Source organism: Artemia franciscana, chromosome 5 (assembly GCF_032884065.1).
Source record: "Artemia franciscana chromosome 5, ASM3288406v1, whole genome shotgun sequence".
NCBI classification, from domain to species: Eukaryota; Metazoa; Arthropoda; class Branchiopoda; order Anostraca; family Artemiidae; genus Artemia; species Artemia franciscana.
In genome coordinates this window covers 728,422-752,658 of record NC_088867.1, presented here as the reverse complement: position 1 = coordinate 752,658, position 24,237 = coordinate 728,422, and the positions used below count along the sequence as shown (strand labels likewise).

Below are 24,237 nucleotides of genomic sequence, written 5' to 3'. Positions count from 1 at the left end.
ATTTTTACTCTATTATGAGCCACGTTACCATCAGTCCTGCAAGGCTTTTTGAATTGAAACAAAAAACATTATTACACCTTTCTTCAGTATGTCTTGTGGATAAAATTAAGTCAAGCTGGTCATAAACTGAGGCTCTGAAACCAGTTCTCATAATGCAGCATTTCAATTCCAGGCGTGAACTCACAGTTGTTGAAGGAGTCATTCTCAAAGGAGGTCACTTGGTGATCCCCAAGAGCCTTCATCTAAATATCCAGAAAAGTATGTATGCTTCTCACCTCAGCATTGCAAAAACCAAGTAAAGGGCTAGCTCCATTGTCTATTGGCCAAGCATGATCAGGAGTATTGAAAAATATGTAAAAATTGCCGGGCTTGTCAAACATTCAAAAGGAAGAACCCGAAAGAATCTCTCCTTGCCTTGACATACATAACCACCTAAAGGAACATGTTGGAGTAGACCTGTCCTGTCCAGAAGGAGACCAGTTTCTGATTACGGTTCACCATTATAGTTGATCATCTAGAGAAAAGCACATCCTCCCAACAGGTCACATCCCAGCTAAAAGACCATTTTGCAAGATATGTCAACCCTTGCATTGTAACTTCAGATAATGGCCCACATTTTACCTCTTCGATATTCAAAGACCTTACAAAGAAGTGGTCATTAGATCACAGATTGATCAGTCCATACCTTGCCCAGTCAAATGGTTTGGCTGAAAAGGTTGTTAGCATAGCAAAAACATGACAAAAAAGACATGATTTTGCAAAAAAAAATGAAATGAGCAACACCCTTCCTGGGTATAGAAGTACTCCAGTAGACAAAATAGCAGCCCTGATCAGTTATTGATGAGTAGCAACTCGTGCTCCACCATACCTTGTACCCTTGGACATCTAGCTCTTCAAGTTTTTCCTAGGAATAAATTCACTAAAAAACACATGGGGTGGCAACTGAGGCAGAAAAAGTACCACAACTGTCAGGCAAAAAATTCAAGAATTGAAGCAAGGGCAATACATTCAAGCCTAGACCCAAGGAAAATCTTTGCCATCAGCTGTTGTATTGAGCTGCCAAGATCATATATTGTACAAACCCAGGAAAAGATCTATTGCCAAAGTCAAAAGTCCCTAACACTTTTCCCAGACAACACAGATGTAGAGCAGCCTCAGCAGAGCAACACAGATACCATCCAAAAGGAAGAACCCAAAAGAATCTCTCCTTGCCTTGACACACATAACCACCTAAAGGAACATGTTGGAGTAGACCTGTCCTGTCCAGAAGGAGACCAGTTTCTGATTACGGTTCACCATTATAGTTGATCATCTAGAGAAAAGCACATCCTTCCAACAGGTCACATCCCAGCTAAAAGACCATTTTGCAAGATATGTCAACCCTTGCATTGTAACTTCAGATAATGGCCCACATTTTACCTCTTCGATATTCAAAGACCTTACAAAGAAGTGGTCATTAGATCACAGATTGATCAGTCCATACCTTGCCCAGTCAAATGGTTTGGCTGAAAAGGTTGTTAGCATAGCAAAAACATGACAAAAAAGACATGATTTTGCAAAAAAAAATGAAATGAGCAACACCCTTCCTGGGTATAGAAGTACTCCAGTAGACAAAATAGCAGCCCTGATCAGTTATTGATGAGTAGCAACTCGTGCTCCACCATACCTTGTACCCTTGGACATCTAGCTCTTCAAGTTTTTCCTAGGAATAAATTCACTAAAAAACACATGGGGTGGCAACTGAGGCAGAAAAAGTACCACAACTGTCAGGCAAAAAAAATTCAAGAATTGAAGCAAGGGCAATACATTCAAGCCTAGACCCAAGGAAAATCTTTGCCATCAGCTATTGTATTGAGCTGCCAAGATCATATATTGTACAAACCCAGGAAAAGATCTATTGCCAAAGTCAAAAGTCCCTAACACTTTTCCCAGACAACACAGATGTAGAGCAGCCTCAGCAGAGCAACACAGATACCATCCCATAGTTACGCCCAGTGGTAGCCCCAAACAATGTCTTTACCTCATGCAACAGTCCATCTAACACTGCTCCTCTTCAAACCTCAGAGTCAAGCCCCAAAGCACAGAATCAAAGTTACAGTGGCGCATTACTAGGTACAGTGGCCTGTTTCAGAAGAGTAGTTAAAGCCCCCCCCCCTAAGGCTCAATTGGAAAAAAAAGTTAAAGTACTGTGTTTATTTGTGAGAAATGTGAAGTCATTAGTGAACTAATTTTTAGCTTAGTTTATAGTGCAGTAAGAAGAGATATTGGTTTGAATGAAAGACAATGTAAAATTTATATTTTGTTTGGTCTTTGTTTTTTTCTTTATTGTTGATGAGACGGGAGATGTAATATACCTCAATATTTTCATGTGATATGAATGTAACTTATGCTTTGCTTATAGTTTTCACTGTATTACATTGTTGTAACCTTTGTTTTCAGTTATACAGCTTAAAAATCACAAAAGAAAGAAAATATTAAAATTTCCAAAAGAAACATTCAGTCCATACAAACAAACAGTTAATATTTAATTTTACACTTGATTTAATTGAGTTGATTCATGAGGCTTCATAATATTGTGCACAGTTGAGCATCAGCTATTAAGAAAGAGAGCTAGTGGAACTTTCTGTAGTTGGTTGGACCAGAAGCCTCAAAACTACATTTTTGTGCCATTTTCTGTTTTTTAGTATGCCTTCAAATAAATATAGGATGGAGGGAGAATATCCCTCTTAATATGATGTCATTCTGAGGAATAATTTTAGACTGCCTGTTTTATGGATGTTGTATCATGACAATTCCATCTTATTGGAGAAATAATTTTAACAATTAGATTCATCCACTTAACTGTACAAAAAAAAAAGTTCAAAGAACTCCCCTTGAGAATTATCAAAATGAAAAACCTAAAATTACTTGTCTTTTATTTCTGACTGCACCCCACCCATTTAAAAAAAATTTGCCAATGAAAGCCAATTTTAAAGCATTATTATGCACGTATTAAACCTCAACTTAAAAATAAGAGCCAAAGGTGAGAGGCAGTCTTCTCAAATTTAAGACAGCCCTTAATTGAGCAGTTATACTAACAAACTGTAAGTAAAAGGCACCCCTAGTCAATAGAAACCATAACCAGCAATAAACGACAAAACATAGGTTTTTATTACAATACATACATCCAACACAATCTACTTTTTAAACTGATTCACAATTTAAAAAATTTATTGATTTTAAATTTGCTCACTTTATGGCTAAAAAGCATAAGGCATCAGCAATAGTAGTATATAGCCTTGAAGAACTAACTGATAAAGATAGTAGTGACTCAAATGAATTTTAATAGCAACTACAGGAATAAATAGACAGGATACCAGGCAGAAATATGGTATTTTTTTTATCAGGTGTTTAATGCCAGGTTTTGTAGAAATTAAATAAGGATAGATGTAACTATAGCCTAGCTAAATTTGGTGTATGAATGGAAAATAGCAATGGTTATAGACTGCTGCAAATTTGTAAGTATATTACTAGTACTACTACAAACAACACACCACAGCACCAAGCCATACGAGGCAAACACAGCTATGCATGCTCATCCTCCATCTCAATCTATTCAAAGCCTTCCTCCTTACACCATCCCAGGAAGTTCCCATTTCCTTTATTCTTTTTTATGACATCCCACAACCCTAGACAAGGACAACCTGCTTTCCATTTAGCCCTAGACAGTTGGCCAAAAAGGACATTCTTTGGCAATATGTCAGCCTTTATCTGCAGAATCTGCCCTAGCCATCTCGACCCACCACATTTTTTGTACAGTCTACAGTTTGAAATATGGTCAGTCAGCTGGGTACCCAGAACAATCTGTAGACAATTTCTCTGCAAAACATCTAGTGAATCTTCATCCACTTTTCAAACCGTCCATGCTTTAGAGCTATATTTGACCCCTATCATCACTGTACCTTCCAATATTCTAATCTTGATTTGCAAACTTTATCTTCCAATTCTTCTAAACTTTTATTAACTGTGAAAAAACACCCTGAGCCTTGGCTATTCTACTTTTAACATCTTCACTGCTACTACCATCTTCACTAATAATACTACCAAGGTAAGAGAACCTCCTGACCTGATCAATCTTTTTGTTACCCAATGTCCCCTTTTCATCTTCACATATTCCTAGCTTGAGTGATTTAGTCTTCTGAACATTAATTTTCAAATCCAAATGATCCATATAAAGCAGGATAGAACACAGTCTTACTTAACTCCTGATTTAATTCAAAACCAGCTGCTAACCTCATTTCCTACCTTAACTGCAGCAGAGTTATTCTTGTACATAGCACTAATTGCTTTAATGTATTTGTCTGGTATACCATACCAGCACAAAATATATCTGTTCAGAGGGAAAATACATAAATTCTGAGCATTCTGTTCAGGAGAAGCATTCTGATTATAGTGACTTCATAGATCAGCTCATGGGTACTCATGCAATGTAAGCAAAAGATGACAGGATATTTTTACCAAAATTGCCCCTTATTAAGTTGTTTTCCATAATTATATAAACTTTCTTGTGCACTAATAACTTTAATAATTACTAATAAACAAGTACATATTTGGGATCATGATAAAGAGCTGATTCTTTGATTGGATCTTTTCTCTAGTTAGGCTCTTATACTTTCATTATTGACAAAGATTGTTATTTACTAACAATTCATTACTATAAAAAATTTGATTTTTCTTCTGTTGCTCTAACCAAATCATGTGGAATACTGGAAAGGGGTCACTCAATTACAAATTAAAACTTATATTTTCCTTATTAAGAGTCAAAATCTATTGGCAGGTAGCCAACAATAGGGCAGCACACATTATTTCCATAGTTTTTCCCTAGCCTGCTCATTTTCCTTTGGTTTTCTTATAATTACTTTATAGGCATGCCACCTATGGAAGGCATGCCACCAAAATGGTATTCAGCATGCAAGACCATCTATACCCTGCAAAACTAGATAGGCTGAAACTCTTAAAACTTGTATATGGGAGAAAAGAAGGTGATGCCATTATAGCATACAAGCTAATGGAGGCCAACACTCTCCCAGCATTATTTCCTGTTGTTGCTCTTGCTTCAAAAACCAGAGATCATTAGCTGAAACTTATAAAGCAGTCTACACTAACATGATTCTGCATTCAATAATTTTATGTGTGGATGGTCAACAATTGGAACCAAACTTTCTAAAGATATAGTTAACACTGACTCTGTTTACATTTTCCAACTAAGGCTGGATGTTGAGTGCTCCTCAAAGGATTAAAAAATTTGACTGGGAAGCTACTGACCATCCAAATGCACCTGATCACTAAATGAAACTATAAACAGCTTTTTGAGCACCCACTCTAGGGCTTCACAAGGAAAAATCCTTAGATTGCTCAAGCTGCAATTTAAGGTTCATGGTATTAGGAAGACATGCTTGCAAACCAAGTTTAGAATATTAGCAACTACACTAACGAAAGTGGTGAAGCATTGTTTTGAAACATGCTCACTTTGAAAGATTTTTTGGATGATAGTATGCAGAGGAATTGCCAATAGATTCTGCTGGATATCCATCTCACTGATAATAGTTCAAACAGTAAATTAAAAAAAAAATGTGGGGTTCTATCCCACTTTCTAGGGCCATGATGCAAGAATGGTTGAGATGGCTAGGACATATTCTGCAGATAAATGATGACAGATTGCAAAAGATCATCCTTTTTGACCGACAAGGGGACAAGGCAATCCTTTTTTGCGGACAAGGGGGAGGGGGTAAAGTACAGTGGAGCTGCAGTTGCAATGTATTAATAATCTGTATGTGATGAAGTAAGAATTACATTTTCTAACCCTGTTGTATAGATTAAAATTGAAAATTGTGGTTTAAAATTGAATTTGAGAGTAAAGTGATTATTCTAATTGGAAAGAGCATAAAATGGCATTCAGTTGCAAGTTCACCTTATTTCTTGGTCAGTAATTTAAAATGCTTACAATTTATAAACATTTCCCTTATGCTCAATTAAATATATCTAAGATAAGGCCTATCTGTGATTTAGATACTTTGTTCTAACTTTAAGACCCTTTGTCCAAGATTGGACAGCAAGTGCAATTATAGCAGTTCATATAACTGGCTTACAAATAAAGCCAACATATCACTTGATGCCTTTTACAAATATAATAATTGCTTCAACCTTGAATTCAAATTTAAGCACTTAAATGTTGGAAAAGATGACACTGAAAAAATGTAGTATCATTTTGTGGAAAATGAGCAAAAAGTCATTCTTTAATTAAAATTTGTCATTTTTAAGAGCTTGAAAAGTGCTTCAGTTGGAATTTGTGGTAGAAACAATTATTATATTTGTAAAGAACATAAAAAGGGCATCAAGTGGTTAGTTTGCTTTAATGGTAAGTCAGTTGTATGAACTGTCATATTTTTTTTGAAGTTCATCATTTTTAAGAGCTCAAAAAGTGCTTAAATGTGAATTTATGTTAGAAGCAATTATTGTATTCACAAAGAGCATAAAAAAGGCATCAAGTGATATATTCACTTTACTGAAAAGCCAGTGGTAAAATTCTAGTTTAGTGACTTCTTGCTATCTCAGAAAGGGATTAGTTTAAGAAAATGAAACTCTTGGGGATGAGTCTACAGGCTAAAGTATGTCCCAAGAAGGTATTTTAAAGTACCCACCTCCACTCCTTCTCCCTCTAGGAGGCCCTGAAATTTGCCTACATGATAGATCTATACCTATTGAAATTTTGACAAACTGACATTTTACCTTAATTTTCAATTACCAGTTGCTTTTTCTTGGCATTTAGTTCTGAAAATGTAATTCCTGTTATTTGAGTAGAATTCTGAGCCATTTCAATGTTGTTTTTTCTCAAAATTTAGGAAATATATTTGCATATCTTTAAAACCTTATAAATAGGGATTGAGCAAAGTTGTGAAGCTGAAATTAATTTTGTTGTACTATATTCAAGCACAAGATCTATTTTACAAGGTCTCATTTTTATAACACATATATTTTTAAAGGTTATGAAAGGTCAGGACCCTCTAGAGGGAGAGGGAGTGGATACTTTAAAATACCTTCATGGGATATACTTTAGCTGGTAGACTCATCCCCAAAAGTTTCATTTTCTTAACCTAACCCTTTTCCAAGATAGCAAGAAGTCACTAAACTAGAATTTTACAAGCTATTTTGAAGTACCCACCTCCATTCCTTCTCCCTCTAGAGGGCCCTGACCTTTGATGACCTTTAAAAATATGTGCATTATAAAAGTGAAACCTTGCAAAATAGATCTTCTGCTTGAATGAAGTACAACAAAAATTATTTTGCTCAATCCCAATTTATTTCCTAATCAAAGTTTTAAAAAACCCATTGATTTGGCTTGGAATTCTACTCAAATAACAGGAATTACATTTTCAGAACTAAAGGCAGAGAAAAGGCAACTGGTAACTGAAAATTAAGGTAAAACATTGTTTTCTCAAAATTTCAATAGGTATTGACCTGTCATGTAGGCAAATTTCAGGGCCCACTAGAGGGAGAAGGAGTAGAGGTGGGTACTTTAAAATACCTTCCTGGGACATAGGCTAGGCTACTTTAACCTTTAGACCCATCCCTGAAATGTTCATTTTCCTAACCTAACCCCTTTCCAGGATAGCCAAAAGTCAATCAACTAGAATTTTACCAAATAGCTTTCTGGGATAACTTTAGACTCATTCCTAAAAGTTCCATTTTCCAAACCTAACCCCTTTCCAAGATAGCAAAAAGTCAATCAACTAGAATTTTACCCCTGAGACAACTACTGTTTACATGATAGGAAAACACACTTCATCCCAAATTTTATCCTATTGCATTGGGACAATATAGATCTAGCAACATAAACCAGAGCATTACCAAGTTCCTGTTAAGGGGTAGGCCTATCCTATTTGAGAAAGAATATATTTAGCAAGGTAGAGCTTTTAAAAAATTTCAGATAACTTACTGGATTGTTAAACGATTATTATCCATATTTGTTAAAACAATTATACATTCTTTGCCCTGACTTATTGCCAGCTCTATTTTTCCATTAGACTTCCTGTGCTTTGTTTCTGGATGCTTTTGTTTACAAAACGTTTTCGTAGGAAAAATTGAACTATGCCTCACCGTGTTCTTTTACTTGTCCGATTACTTATCTACTAATCCAAGCGTTTTATGAGATGCACATGACGTCAGAGGGGACTCGGATTACCTTCTCGAACACTCAGGATTACTTGTCCGTGGGCTTGCACTTTCTAACCCCGTAAAAAAAAAATTATTGAGGACAAGTGAAGTGACGTCAATGTTATTTTTAAATGGATAAACATGTGAGAAAACACAAGGAAACTGTAAATGGTGGAAATAATCTTAGCTTTTCAGTGACCTGTAAGTAATCTTATGCATATTCCTTAGGATCTAAAGGGTTTTTGGTATTCTAGGCCTGTCTTGCACAGGCTAATGACGCCCTAGACTTGACCTTAGCTTGGTAATTTGGCTTCAGAGATAAAACCTTGATGAAGCAAGACCCTAGTGGTTATAAAGCATTGTTAATCCAATTACTATTCTTACTAGATGCTTCAAGATGTGTTGCATCTTTGTCAGAACTCTTTACATTTCAGCCTTACCCTATAGGACCATGGATAAATTTCCAGGTCAAACTCTAGTTTGGCTACTGTTTGCTATCTTAGAAATGGGTTAAGTCAGGAAAATAGAACTTCCAGTAATGAATCCAAAGCAAAAAATACGTAAAATTCTAGTTTAGCTAATTTTCATTATCTTGGAAAGGGAATAGGTTACAAGAATGAAACTCAGTAATTAATCCAGGGTCAAAAACACTCTGGGAAGGTACTGCCAGGCTTCTATGTCAACCCTTTTCTGATTTCTAAGTCTTAGATAATTGCTTACTCAAAAGGTCTATACCTATACTATTGAAATTTTGACAAAACAAGATTTACCTTAATTTTTAATTATCAGTTTCTTTTACTCTGGCTTTAGCTCTTAAAATGCAATTCCTTTTATTTGAGTAGCATTTTAAGCCATATCAATATTTTTTTTTAAAAATTTAGGAAATGTCTTTGCATATCTTTAAAACCTTATAAAGTGGATTGAGGAAAGCTGTGAAACAGTTTCTTTGTACTCCATGTAAGCAGACCTTCCCAGAACATACTTTAGCCTTTAGACCCATCCCTGAAAGTTTTTTTTTTCAATCTCACCCCCTGGTGCTCTTTTACACATTGTATAAATTGTGAAGAAATGCCTGCCCCCTTGCTAAAAGTCTTAGAAGTATCTTATATCAAAATACACCTGATACAGTTTAATTTTTTAGAGATGACACAGAATAGCATTAAAGCTGAGTATTTGCTTTGCAAGAAATGTGTCCCTTCTGTTGTAAAGCATTTTGGATAGACACTAATCTAACCATGGACATATTGCTGTTGCAAATGGTTTTGCTTAAAATGGTTTGGAAAACAAATAGCAAATGTAAATTTGCTTTTTTATCATTATTTAAGACTAGAATATCACAAAGCTATGCAATCACATTGCTTGTTGTATCTTAAGTAAATACAATCCCTGATGGAGTTTTGTTGATACCTGTCTTAAAATTAATTTGTCTAAATAAAATATATTGTTTATGGGACAGTAGAGAAAAGCAACAACCATGAATTGAGTTTTTTTCAATATTTCTTTTTTCAAATAATAGTTCTCTGGTCACATTTGTGTTCCTTGCTAAGTTGTTGGCACTCTGGTTTGGGAATTCTTTGTCCAAGGGGTACAGGTTTAATTCCTGGCATTTCTAGTGTATTTGGTTTTTACCAGCTAAGTATTCACCGTGCTAGTTTACATCTTAAGTAAAGCAATCCCCGCTGGAGCTTTGTTGACACCTGCCTTACAATAACTTGTCTAAGTAAAATACAATGTGTATTGAAGATTAGTGAAAATGGCTGTAAATCCATCTTGTTTTTTTTTTCAATATTTTTTTTTTAATAGTTGTTCTACTCTGGTTGTAATAATGTTCTTGGCTAAGTGGAAAGCACTCTTAGTAAGAAATCCTTTGTCCATGGGGTACAGGTTTGATTCCTAGTATTGCCTGTTTATTTGTTTTAAATGGGGGTCAGTGATGTTAGACAGATCTAAACCAGCTCTAAATAGGCAAATGGAGAAATATGCAAAAGGTAAGCAGGGAGGGTGTACAAAAGCACAAGATTTCTGGCCCCCAGCCCTTAATTGCAATTCTCGGCCAAAGGGTCACAAAGTGGAAATTAGCACTGCCAGTTTAGACCTTGATGTGTCAGTGCTGCCATACTTACTTACTTGCATATTGGTGTTGAGTTTGCCCACATTTTATCTTCATTACTATCTAAAATCATTTAGACATTCAGCAAACTGTCTCAAACCACAATTAGTATTGAATAGTTTTTGGGCCTTACTGACTTTCCCTTTATAGCAAAGGTTTATTGTTGTGTATAATGTAGATATTTTAAAGTAATCAATTATTAAGAAGTCCCTTTTAGTTTTATCAAGTTTTTGAGTAATAAACCTTTTTAATTACCTTAAAATATTTATTCAGGTCCTTTGCTATTGGCTGCCCTTTATATTACAATAATGATTGAAATATATTGTGGCAACTAAAAATTTGGATAATCCAACCTATTTTACCATCTTAAGGTTGTTTACAAAGGTGTATGAAATATTTAAGTACTGACTTAGCTACAGAAAACTTCTAGATATAATAAAATGTAAGCAAGATGGCTCTTACTTTGACCATATCTATGGAAGCACTAATGAGAAAGTGGGTTATTTGATGCATTTGTAGGATTGAGTGAGATGAGAAATGAAGTGTAGGCTTGATGAGAGATGGCTGGTGAATGTGATGAGGGATGAATGTTTTGCAAGATTTTAAAATTTTGGACAATTTCTCATGTTGACAGTAGAGTGCAGAAGTAAAATTTGGTAATTTTTTTTCTTTGTTTCTGTTATGTTAGACAATGTTGAATATTCTAAAGTGAAGTTTCTTTTTTGTTTGGAATTGTGATGGCCCTAGGGCTTTAGTGCAATACAAATTACTAATGTTTATTCACTTTCTTTAAACAAACACAAGGTCTATGTCTCCTAGCTTTAACAAAGTCAAATGTAATTTTAAGACCAGGGATTTCAAAGTAGGTCAAATGAACTTCTGGTAAAAATGAGCAATTTATGAAACATCTAGATTAAAAAAAAGTCTTTTAGACAACAAAGAAGACAATTGAATAAAGAAAAGTACCTTATATCATAATTGTTGTGCACCCTTAAGATAGAAATGAACAAAGCTTCAATTAAGATTCTGTTTTGTTTAAACAGACAGAAGGGACAAACCTCCAAGCTTTGACAAATACAATCTCACTTTGTGGCTACTATCTTTTCAAAGGGGACTTTCTTTGGATTTTTTCGATCCAACTAAAACTGAAAAGGAAAGCATGATATACAAGTGACTTTCCAATTACCCTACATAGCAAGAGAAAATCATTAAGTTAGGCTATGCTTTATCTCAATCCCCCTCCCAATGTGCAGAAATATGGCTCAAATTTCATATTTTCAATGCATTAAACCTCCTGTCACCTGTTTTTCTAGTTATTGTTTGTCACATTTGTTTAATTTACAGCTACATGGGATGAAGTTAGAGAGACAGATTGACAAAACAAATGGAAAATAGGAAATTTCAGCAATACATTTTTATATTGGGAAGATTGAGGGGTAAAGTAGAACAAAGTTGAATATAAAATGTGTTACCAGCTATTATTCTAAAAATTATGAAGCATGAATTTTTTTTTTATTATGTTTCTTTCTCTTCAGGTCCTTCTCTAAGGCTTTACCAAATCAAACATTCTATGCCCAGAAAAATTAGCAACAAGGTATAGTCTATATACAAAGGCTTATGTTATTTAACTATGAATATGGAATTTATATGGCAATCAGGAACTGGATACAGGCTAAAGCAAGTAAAAAAGAAAGAAAAAACTTCCCTAGTTAGCTCAGGAGACTTTTAATAGATTACTCTTCAGATAATTGCCTATGATACATAATTTAAATATTTACCCCTGTACAGTAGGGCGTTAAAACAATCTATCACAATGTAAGATACAGTATATTTAGATATGATGCTGATTTACAAATTCCAGGATTCTTTGTTGTAGTTTTCATAATTTTGTTGATAAAGTTTTATATATTCATCATATTTTATTTTATGTCATTAACATTAGCCAAACTAAACTTCTCAATAGAACTTGAATGTCGTGGCTATAATGCACAAGTACTGCAAAAATCTTACAACACATTATGTGTTATGGTAACTGTTCAGTGAGAAAAAAAACTATTTTCCTAGTTTAGCTTAATTTGTTATATTTTTGTGCTTATCAGAAATATTTTGTTAATTTTAGGCAGCTGTCCCCCCTCAAAAAATTCTTAAACATTTGCTGGTTTATACTTACCTAGTATTCTACTGAAAACAAAAATTAATATATATTTTGTATTGAAGAAATATAAAGTCCTTTGGATTTTTTTTTATTAAGATTAAGCAGTTTGCTACTTTCTTTTGTTAGGCTAAGCCTGTAATAGTGCTTTGTTGTGAAGAGCCAAAATTTGTAGGGATTGCAAAGGCTAGCCTGAACAATATGTTATTACAAATTATTAGGTTAAACTTCTGTTTGGTAAAATTCTATTTTAGATAAATTTGTATTATCTTGAAAAAGGTTTAGGTTAGGAAAATGAAACTTTTAGGGATGGGTCTAGAGACTAAACTATATCATGGGAAAGTATTTTGGAGCATCTAACTCTACTCTTTCTCTCTCTTAAAAACGTTTGCCTTAAATTACCTTAAATCACATTGTCTAATGAAATAAGGATTAAATCCTGTAGAATTGCTGGTTAGTGATGATGACAGTTGGAAATCTCAATATTTGGTCCACACCCTTAATGCTTGTGTTATAAAAGTGAAACCCTTGCAAAATAAATCTTCTACTTAAATGACAAGAAAAAAGCGTTTTTAGTGTCATAACTTTGCTCAATTTCAATTTATGAAGTTTCCAAGATTTGGAAACTTTCAGGATATACATTTCCCTATATTTAAATACAAAACACTGATATGACTTAAAATTCTACTCAAATAACAAGAATTGCATTTTCAGAGCTAAAACCAGAGAAACAGAAACTGCTTGCTGAAAATTAAGGTAAGATGTTGTTTTACCAAAATTTTAATAGTTACAGACCAGTCCAGTATGCAAAATTCCAAGATTTAAAAACAGAAGAGGGTTATCACATAAGCTTAGCAATAGCTTCTCAGAGTATGTTTTTAGCTATGGATTAATCACTGAAAGTTTCATTCACCTAACATAACCCCAATCAAAGATAGCAAAAAGTAGCTAAACTGGAATTTGACTGGAAATTTAGTCTATAGCCTGGTAGGCTAGTAGAATTCCAAATCAAAACAAAAAGAAGTCAAACTAGAATTTTATCCTCTGTTTAGGGTAGCTCAACAAAGCTAAAGTCTTATCATTTAGGACTTTTTATAGATAATTTTGCTTTTACAGTATGAATACAACATTTTCCAATATATTACCTGAACAATTTAACCCAAGATTCCACTAATTCAGACCCTTCCTATCTCTTCAAATATACCAGAGAGTATGCTAGATCATTTTTCAATTCTCTCTGACCTCAAACTAATGTGAAATATGTCAAATCCGGAGGAAATTAAGCCAGTGCTAAATCATTTAATTATAATAGAATGACACTCTTAACACTGTACGGATGTTTTATGTTTGAAATTTTTTGCCGAAACCGACAAGTAAAAAGTGTTTTCGCGAACCAGTTTTGTTTGAGCTCAACCATATGTAATTTTTTCCGTTTTTGCGTTGAACATACAAGCTGGTTAAACCAAAGCTGTCATTGGTTAAACCAGCTGGTTGACGCGAAAAAAGGCCTTTAGGAGGGCAGCTATCACATTGGTGGGTTAGTAAAATAATACTTTATCAAACAGGCCTAGTTTCTAAATCATCCTATAATTTTTAGTTTAAAAAAATTTAGAATGATTAGGCCAATACCTATAGCCTTTTATATAGTCTATATTTGTTGATATTGCTATTTAAACTGGATTTTAAGGTAAAATAGGGGTAAAATTTTATTTTAGCTACTTTTGGCTGTCTGTGAAAGAGGTTAGGCAAGGAAAATGAAACTTTCAGTTATGTGTCTACAGGCTAAAGTATGTCCCAGGAAGGTATTTTGAAGTACCTACTTCTGCTTCTTTTCCCTAGAGGGTCCTGAAATTTTTGGGTGCCTTATTTTTTGGCTATCAGTTTCTTTTTCTCTGGCCTTAGTTCTGAAAAGACAATTCCTGTTGATTGAGCAGAACTTTAAGCCATGACACTGGTTTTTTCCAATTTTAGAAATAATCTTTTATGCCACCTTATTATAGGTTAAATATATGGCTTATATTATTTATTCTCCATGAATTTTGTTTTATTTGATTTCATTGATGTCAGTTGCTTTCTGTTGAAAATACATTTATTTTTTTACATCAAGCTTCTTCTTTTGTGAAAAAATTTGAACTGTTTTTCTTTTCACATGTTGAATAAAATGTAAAGGAACACCTGTCCCTTCATTTCATAGATTCAACTAAAAGTCTTGGAGGCATCTTATATCAAAGTACATCTGACACATTTTAATTCTAGATGATGACATATGTTTTTACATATGTCACATTTACATATGTTATTTTACATATGTTATAAGATGATGACAGTTTTTTTTTCTAGATGACATATGACACCATTAAAGTTTTGCATCTGCTTTGCTAAAAATTGTCTTAAAAGGTGTCAAGTTTAGAGAGTTATGTTAATATTCTTCTTGCTGATCAGTATAATTGTTTTTAAAATTTCTTCTGTTTAAAGGATTTAGAGAGATTCTGAGCCAACCATGGGTATATTGTTGTCACACATGATTTTTCTCAAATGGGCTGGTGGAAAACAAATAGAACATATAATCTCTCTTTTTTTATTATTTCAAGACTAGAATATCACAAAACTAAGCAGGTAAATTTATAGCAAACAGTATTAGCCTACTGGCTTTTGTATAAAGTGAATATACCACTTGATGCCTTTTTTATGCTCTTTACAAATATAATAATTGCTTCTACTGGAAATTCAGATCTAAACACTTTTTGGCCTCTTAAAAATGAAATTAATATTTTGGTATAAAAAAGGCTTAAAACATTGGTCTCAAACTTTATAACATTGGACTCAAACTTTTTCATTATAAATCCATTTTTTTAATGTTATATTATCCACAAGCACTGATTTTCCACAATTAAATTGAATAAACAAATTTTACCAATGTTATGGTATTTTCTTCTTCCTTGTTGCCAGAATTTCGATTAAAGCATGCATTTTCCATCCTTTTATATGAAATACTATGATATTTGAAATCAAAAATCTGTAATAGTTTAGAAACAAATTTGGGTTATATATTTGCACATCAGGGGGGTGGGGTTAAAGCATAGCATATATTAAATAGGTAAACCTACCATTGCTGTATTTAATATAGTTAAATTTATAGCAAACAGTATAACTGGCATTTGTAATAGCCGGCTTTCATATTTTTGACCAAAAACACATACTTTTATTTGAAATTTGATGTCAAGGAAGAAGAAAATGCCATAACATTGGAAAAATTAATTTATCCAAATTAATATTGGAAAATCAGTGCTTGTGGATTATACAAAATTAAAAAAAAATGGATTTATAATGAAACAGTAAGTTTGAGATCAATATTATAAGGTATTTAAATTTTGAGACCAATTTTCTTAGCCTTTTTATACCCCATATTTAGGTCATTTTTAAGAGGTCAAAAAGTGCTTAAATCTGAATTTCCGGTAGAAGTGATTATTATATTTGTAAAGAGCATAAAAAAAGGCATTGAGTGGTATATTCATTTTATACAAAAGCCAGTAATACTGTTTACTATAAATTAACCACTAAGCATTTATATTGCTGATTGTATCTTAAGTAAATACAATCCCTGATGGAGTTTTGTTGATATCTGTCTTAAAATTTATTTGTCTAAATAAAATACATAATGTTTGTGGGACAGCAGTGAAAAATGGTAGCAACTATGACTTGAGTTGTTTTTTTTTCAATATTTTCTTTTTCCAAATAATTTTTGTTCTCTGGTGACATTTGTGTTCCTTCCTAAGTGGCTGGCCCTCTAGGCTGAGAATCCTTTATCCAAAGGGCACAGGTTTAATTCCTGGCATTAGCAGTTTATTTGGTTTGGGACAAAGGTCAGTGATGTGATTCTGTAAGTTCAGCCTGAATTGGCCCAAACTTAACAGGTTACCTAGAGAAATCTGGGGTCAGTAAGCAGGAAGGACATGCAAAAGCATAGGATGACTGGCCCCTAGCTTCCTATTGTACTTCCTGGCTAAAGGACCACCTGTTCCTTTACTGGGCTTCTGACTTAGCCATAGAAGCTTTCTTTTAAACCCATTAAATATAAGTACAAAGGAAGAAATGCCAGTAAGGTGGCCCTTCCTTTTCAATGAATTGTTGATGTACAGACAAGAGTGTAGGTCATAAGAGGTGGCTTGTGAATGTTTTGCAAGGTTTAAAAATTTAGGGCAATTACTCAGGTTGGCAACTGAGCACAAAAGTAAAATTTTGTGAATAGTTTTTCTTTGTGAATGTTATATTTATGTAATGTCAAGCATTTTAAAGTTAATCTTCATTGTTTTGTTTTAATTGCCATGGCCCTAGGACTTTAGTGTATTAAAACCTACTTATGTGCATACATTTTATTTTAAACAGAGAGGAGTTCTATGTTTCCTAGCTTCAATAAATTTATATGCAATTTGGAGACCAGGGTTACAAAGTAGATCAAAACTTGCAAATGGAACTGTGGTATGACTAATTAATTTGTAAGAAATGTATATCAATTTAAAGATTAAAAAATCATGTAGAAAACAAACAAGACAAATAAATAAAAGTATCCCTTTACAATCATTTAATGAAGTGTAACAAATGTAGATCATCCCTAAGATTGAAATGAACAAAGCTTCAATTATGAATCTGTTTTCTTTAAACAGACTGAAGGGGCAAACCTCCAAGCTATGACAAATTCAATCTCACTTTTGGTCTCTTTCCTTTTTAATTGGAACTTTCTTTGGATTTTTTTCAACCAAGTAAAAACAGTAGGGACAGGATCAGGTATAAGTGACCTCCCACTTAGCCTACATACCAAGGGGAAAATCATGCAGCTATACTAATAATGGTAAATTTTTGTTGTTCATATTTTTGATTTACAAATAAAGTGAAAATACCCCTTAATACCTTTTTTATGTTCTTTACAAACATAATAAGTGCTTCAATTGCAAGTTTTTGAGCTCTTGAAAATGACCAAAATATACCCAAATAGTTGCTGGGTATAAAAAAGCTTAAAACATTGGTCTCAAACTTACTGTTTCATTATCAATCCATTTTTTAAATGTTGTATAATCTATGAGCAATGATTTTCCACGATTAAGTTGGATTAATAAATTTTACAATATTATGCTGTTTTTCTTCTTCTTTGATGTCAAATTTTCAATTAAAGTATGTGTTTTTGACGAAATAATGTATTTTTTTCACTGCCAAAATTTGTTAGGTTAAGTAAGGTCAAAAAGTGCTTAAACTTGAACTAGCTATATAAGCAATTATTATATTTGTAAAGAACATACAAAAAGGCATCAAGTGAAATATTCACTTAAGTTGCGTTCGAATCGACTCGAACAAGTCAACTTAAAAGTTGACTTTTTTCTCTGCTGCCGTTTTATTTAGTAAAAAGTTGACCTAGAAAGTCAACACAGAATTGCGAATCGAACGCTTCAATGGCAAAAAATTTAGAAATATGAAATCGTTTAGTCTAAAGAAAAGACAAGGAAATTGTTAATAGGCCTAGTGGAAATAATCTTAGCTTTTCAGTGACCTGTAAGTAATCTTATGCATATTCCTTAGGATTTAAATTGTTTTTGGTGTTCTAGGCCTATCTTGCATAGGCTAAGCTTAATAAGGAATGAGAAGAAATTTTTTATGTTGTTAAAAACGTTGATTCTCAGGAAGGCAGCTGTCACATTGGTGAGTTATTCTAATATTACCAAATCTAACAGGCCTAGTTTCTAAACCAACCTATAATTTTTAGTTGAAAAAACTAAAAATTATAGGTTGGTTTGTAACCTTATATTAGCCTATAGGTTAGTTAAAAACTAAAAATTATTGGCTTCTTTTCCCAGTAAAATTGGTGCAAACAGTATTACTGGCTTTCAAATAAATTGAATATACCACTCCATGCCCTTTTTTATCCTCTTTACAAATATAATAATTGCTTCTACCACAAATTCAGATTTAAGCACTTTTTGACCTCTTAAAAATGACCTATATGTGGGGTTATTACAAATCTGTAATAGCTTAGAAACAAATTTGGGCTATATATTTGTACATCAGGGGGTGGGGGTAAAGCATAGCATATATTAAATACATAAACTAACCATTGGTGTATTTTTTTTATGTTTGTGCTGTTGCACTGGTGATTTCTCTTCTCATTAAAATTCAATGTGCACAAACACATAAAAAAAATACAGCAAAGGTTAGTTTACTTATTTAATATATGCTATGCTTTACCCCCACCCCCCCCCCCCCCCCTGATGTGCAAATATATAGCCCAAATTTGTTTCTAATCTATTACAGATTTTTTATACCCCATATTTAGGTCATTTTTAAGAGGCCAAAAAATGTTTAAATCTGACTTTGCAGTAAAAGCAATTATTATATATGGAAACAGCATTAAAACAGGCATCAAGTGGTATATTCACTTTATATGAAAGCCAGTAATACTGTTTGCACCAATTTTACCCTTTTCCCTAGTTATATAGTCTGTATTCATTGAGATTGTTGTTTAACTGGATTTTTAACATAAAGTAGGGGCAAAATTTTACTTTGGCTACTTTTGACTATCTTTGAAAGAGGTTAGGTTAGGAAAATGAAACTTTCAGGGATGTGTCTGCAGGCTGAAGTATGTCCCAGGAAAGTATTTTGAAGTACCTACCTCCATTTCTTTTCCCTCTAAATGGTCCTGAAATTTTGGGTTATCAGTTTCTTTTACTCTGGCTTTAGTTGTGAAAAGACAATTCCTGTTGATTTGCCATACTGTTGTTGCCATAACACTGGGTTTTCTAAATTTACAAATAATCTTTTATGCCACCTCACTATAGGTTAAATATTTGGCAGATATTATTTATTCTCCATGAATTTTTTTTTATTGGATTTCATATGATGTCAGTTGCTTTCTGTTAAACATACATTTATTTTTAAAAATCAAGCTTCTTTTGAGAAAAAATTTGAATTATTTTTCTCTGAAAAATATCACTGAAATATAAAGTGATATAAAATATGAGAAATATGTGAGTGATATAAATATCACTGAAATTTTCTCTGAAATATCACTGAAAGGGGATAGGTTAGGAAAATGAAACTTTAAGGAATGGGTCTACAGGCTAAAGAATGTCCTGGGAAGGTATTTCAAAGTACATATCTCTACTCATTCTTGCTCTAGAGGGCCCTGACCCTTGATGACCTTCAAAAATAGGCTATCTGTGTTATAAAAGTGAAACCTTACAAAATAAATCTTCTGCTGAAATGAAGTACAACAAAGTTGTTCTCAGCTTAACAACTTTGCTCAATCCCAATTTATAGGTTTTAAAGATATGAAAAAACATTTCCTAAATTTTGAAGAAAAAAAAATGTTGATATGGCTCAGAATTCTACTCAAATAAAAGGAATTGAATTTTCAGAACTAAAGGCAGAGAAAAAGCAAATGGTACCTGAAAATTAAGGTAAAATGTTGTTTTGTCAAAATTTCAATAGGTACAGACCTGTCATGGAGTCAAATTTTAGGGCTCTCTAGAGGGAGAAGAAGTGGAGGTGGGTACTTTAAAATACCTTCCCAGGATATACTTTAGCCTATAGACCCATCCCTGAAAGTTTCATTTTCCTAACCTAACTTCTTTCTGAGATAGCAAGAAGTAACTCAACTAGAATTTTACCTTTTATCTGTCTGGTAAAAACCATCCTTCAAATTTTAGATATGCTCTAATTATACAGGAGCAAAAAAATGCTTTTTAAAATTGCCATTATGAGGTAAGATATTAGCTAAAATGCCTGTATAAAGCAAACTAGCCTACCTAGGGAGCCAAAACACTTGAATTTGCTTACTGCTTCTTCAACAATGGCAAAAGGTCTGACAATGAGTAAAGTATGGAATTTAAGTCAGAAACGCCTTTTATGCTTTTTCTATTCTCACCAAAATAAAACACAAATCCCATGTTGACTTGCACAAAAACCTCAAGATAAGTTGTAGTAATTGGTCCTTTAGCCTGATGTAGCTGCTATTTGCTGCTATGAGTGCATAGTTTATAATGGGAGCTTAAAATTGTCTTGGCGAGCTGCATGGTTGAGTATACAACCCTCTAGGCTATACTCTCTTTCTTTATTTGCATATTATTGTTTAAAAATGATCAAGCTTCACATTAATCTCCTTTCATGACCTATAGTTGAAATTTGCTAGGGAAGTATTTATTCCACTAAAAACTCACCACCTATTTTTGAACTTCAATTATACAGCCCTGTTTTTTTTTACCCCCCTTAAGCCTGTATCCAGTTTCTGATAGCCATTTAAATTTCATTTTGTCTGTTGCTCATTTCTTGTCAATATTACTGAGGGGTCACAAATAAGCACTAGAGTCCTCATTGATAAATAATATGTTCTTGTATATATATAGCTTGTTGCTACTTATTTTTCTCTGGGAATACAATGTTTGATGTGGCATAAACCAAAGAAAGGACCTGTAGGCCTAGAGAAAAATATCTTAAGAAAACCGATTTTTATAATTGCACAATAATTATAGCTTACATAATTTTACATGCAGTCCTGCTCTACTTTACCCCCAACCCTCCTAATATAGAAATATATAGCTGAAGTTACATGTTACCTGTTGATTCTGCCAATCTATCCCTCAACCTTTAACTCCCTGTTAATTGAAGCAATTGCAACAAAGCAAGAATGGCAGGAAAGGTAACAGGTGACAGAATACATTGGAACTACATAATTTTGGCTATATATTTGCACATTAGGCAGGTTGGAGGTAAATTATAGTATAGAGATGCATGCTTTTCCCTTTGGTATGTAGGCTAAGTAGAAGATCACTTGTACCTGATGCTGTCCCTGTTGTTTTTAGTTGGATTGGAAACATCCAAAGAAAGTTTCCTTTGAAAAGGAAAGGTGAGATTGCCCAAAAGTGAGATTGAATTTGTCAAAGCTTGGAGGTTTGCCCCTTCAGTCTGTTTAAAGGAAAATGGATTCATAATTGAAGCTTTGTTCATTTCAATCTTAAGGGTGACCAATATTTGTGACAATTCATTAAATGGTTGTAAAGGGATACTTTTGTTTATTCATTAGTCTTCTTTGTTTTCTAACAGTTTTTTTTTTTAATCTTTAAATTGATATCCATTTCTTACAAATTTTTATTGATACCAGAGGTCCATTTGCAAGTTTTCACCTACTTTGTAATCCCTGGTCTCACAATTACATTTAAATTTACTGAAGCTAGGACACACAGAACTCCTATCTATTTAAAGAAAATCAATGGATATAAGTAGGTTTTATTGTATTTAAGCCCTAGGGCCATGGCAATTAAAAACAAAATAAAGGAGATTAACTTTATAATACTTGACATTAAATAAGCATAATAGTCACAAAGAAAAACAAATAACAAAATTATACTTCTGTGTTCAGTTGCCAACCTGAGCAACTGTCATAAATTTTTAAATCTTGCAGAACATTCACCCCCATTACATTCACAAGCTATCTCTCATGACCCACAAATTTGTCCATACATCCACATTTCAGGGAAATGGAAGGACCATCACACTGGTATTCTTCATTTCTACTTATATTTAATGGGTTTGAAAGAAAGTTTCTATGGCTAAGTCAGTAGGCCAGTAAAGGACCTGGTGGTCCTTTAGCCAGGTAGTGCAATAGGAAGCTAAGGACCAGCCAGCCTATGCTCTTGCATGCCCTTCCTCCTTACTGTCCCTAGATTTCCATCTGTACTCATTTAAAGTTGGGCCAATTCTAGCTGAGGTTAGTCATATCACCAACCCCTATCCAAAACCAAATAAACTGGCAATGCCAGGAATTAAACCTATACACCTTGGACAAAGCGTTCCAACCCAAAGCGCCTACCACTTAGCAAGGAACACAAATTTGACCAGAGAACAATAATTATTTGAAAAAAAAATAGAAAATTGAAAAAAATTGCTATAGTTGCCCCACTACTGTCCTATAAATGCTATAGGCCCATTTTATTTAGACAAATCAATTTAAGACAGGTATCAACAAAACTCCATCAGGGATTGTATTTGCTTAAAATACAATCAAGCTATGTGAATGCTCAGCTTTGTGATATTCTAGTCTTGAAATAATAAAAAAAGAGAAAATTTATATTTTCTATTTATTTTTCACCAACTCATTTGAGCAAAATCATTTGTGACAGCCAAATGCCCATGGTTGGCTTAGAACCTCTCTAAATGCTCTGAAACAGCAGGAATTAAAAAAAAATATACTAATCAGCATTAAACTATCCCTTAAATTTGAACACGTGTATTTAATTTGAAAATGATGCTACTGCTAGTCAGGTTACTGTGCTGTTCCCACTGGCTCTACTGCAGTTAAAAATGGGCAGTTACCATGCAGTAACTGCAGTTACTGAAAAACCATCAGCTGGAACACACCCATAAGCAATTATATCTGTATATTATATCAATTATATATCTTATATTATTATATTATATATATATATACATAAGCAATTATATCAATTATATCTGTAAAGAACATACAAAAAGGCATCAAGTAGTATATTCACTTTATTTTTAAGGCAAAATATGAAAAAAACAAAAAATTTACTCCCGACCTGCCTAATTTGCTAATATATAGCCCAAATTATATATTTTAAATGTATTTTGCCACCTTTTAGCCTACTTATTTTTCCAGTTCTTGTTTTGCCACAGTTGCTTCAATTATCAGGTACTATGGTTGAGGTATAGATTGGCAGAATCAATAGGAAATATGCAATTTCAGCCTTAGATTTCCATATTAGGAGGGTTGGTGCTAAAGTAAAGCAGAGCTGCATACTTCTCTAGTGCTTAAGTATGACCCCTTAGCAATATTGACAAGAAATGAGTAACAGAAAAAATGCAATTTGGACTAAATGGCAATCAGGAACTGGATACAGGCTAAAGGGGGCCAAAAACAGGGCTGTATAATTGGAGTTCAAAGAACTCCAATTATACAGTGATTTTAAAAAATCACTGTATATAAGTGATTTTTTAGTGAACTAAACGCTTCCCTTGCTAATTTAGGACTTTAAATTGATTAGCCTACTGGAATTTACCTATCCTATGCAATTGAAATATTTTACCTTTTCAGAGCATTAAGACAATCCATCACAATAAAAAAAAAATATCCAAGGCATCTTGAATGGAATGACTAAAAGAAGACAAATGAAAATCACAATTTGCAATCTAACAATTAAACTTCTGGCCACACAAATTGTATTAGGATACCCAGCTCTGAAATAATTGCTCAAGTAGCTTTGCAGTAACTTTAACTAATATTGCAATAACTTTATAAGTTTTTTCTTAACCATTTTATTATCTACCTATCCCCCCACCCAGTAAAAGAAAAAACCCACCCACCCACACAAGAAAAAAGCCAGTTTTAACTAGGGTAATAACATAGTTTTTAAGTCTATTTTAGTGCAGCCTACCCAACAACAAAAATCTGGCTCAATAACTCACCATACTGGTAGACAAAAATGTTGCCTTCATCCTGGATCCATCTGAACACATACTCCATGATTACCTATAATTGAAACTTTTGCCCTCTTTCCGAGTTAACTTGAGACGAACGTACAAAATGTAAAAGTTGTTAAAAGTCAACTTTTCATTAACTTTCAGTCAACTTTTACAAATCGAACGCTAAAAGTTAACTCGGAATCACAAATAAAACGTCAGAATGCTGGTTTCAGTCAACTTGGAATGTGATTCGAACGCAACTTTAATTTGTAAGTCAAAATATGAACAACAAAAATTTACCCCCTAGCATGCCTAA

The 24,237-nt window shown here is 33.4% G+C and overlaps 1 protein-coding gene across 2 annotated transcripts in view; it reads right to left on the bottom strand.

The window, feature by feature from the left end:
- The window catches only part of LOC136026838 (tripartite motif-containing protein 2-like), a 52,590-nt gene extending 44,480 nt beyond the window's left edge, over positions 1 to 8,110 (bottom strand). The window contains exon 1 of one of the 2 annotated variants that reach the window (XM_065703546.1): positions 7,976 to 8,110. In XM_065703546.1, coding sequence (XP_065559618.1) covers positions 7,976 to 8,001 — 26 coding nt within the window. In that variant the 5' untranslated portion in view covers positions 8,002 to 8,110. The remainder of the gene's footprint in view (positions 1 to 7,975) is intronic. The other variant, XM_065703547.1, reaches the window with a different exon arrangement.
- Between the last annotated feature and the right edge of the window lie 16,127 nt (positions 8,111 to 24,237).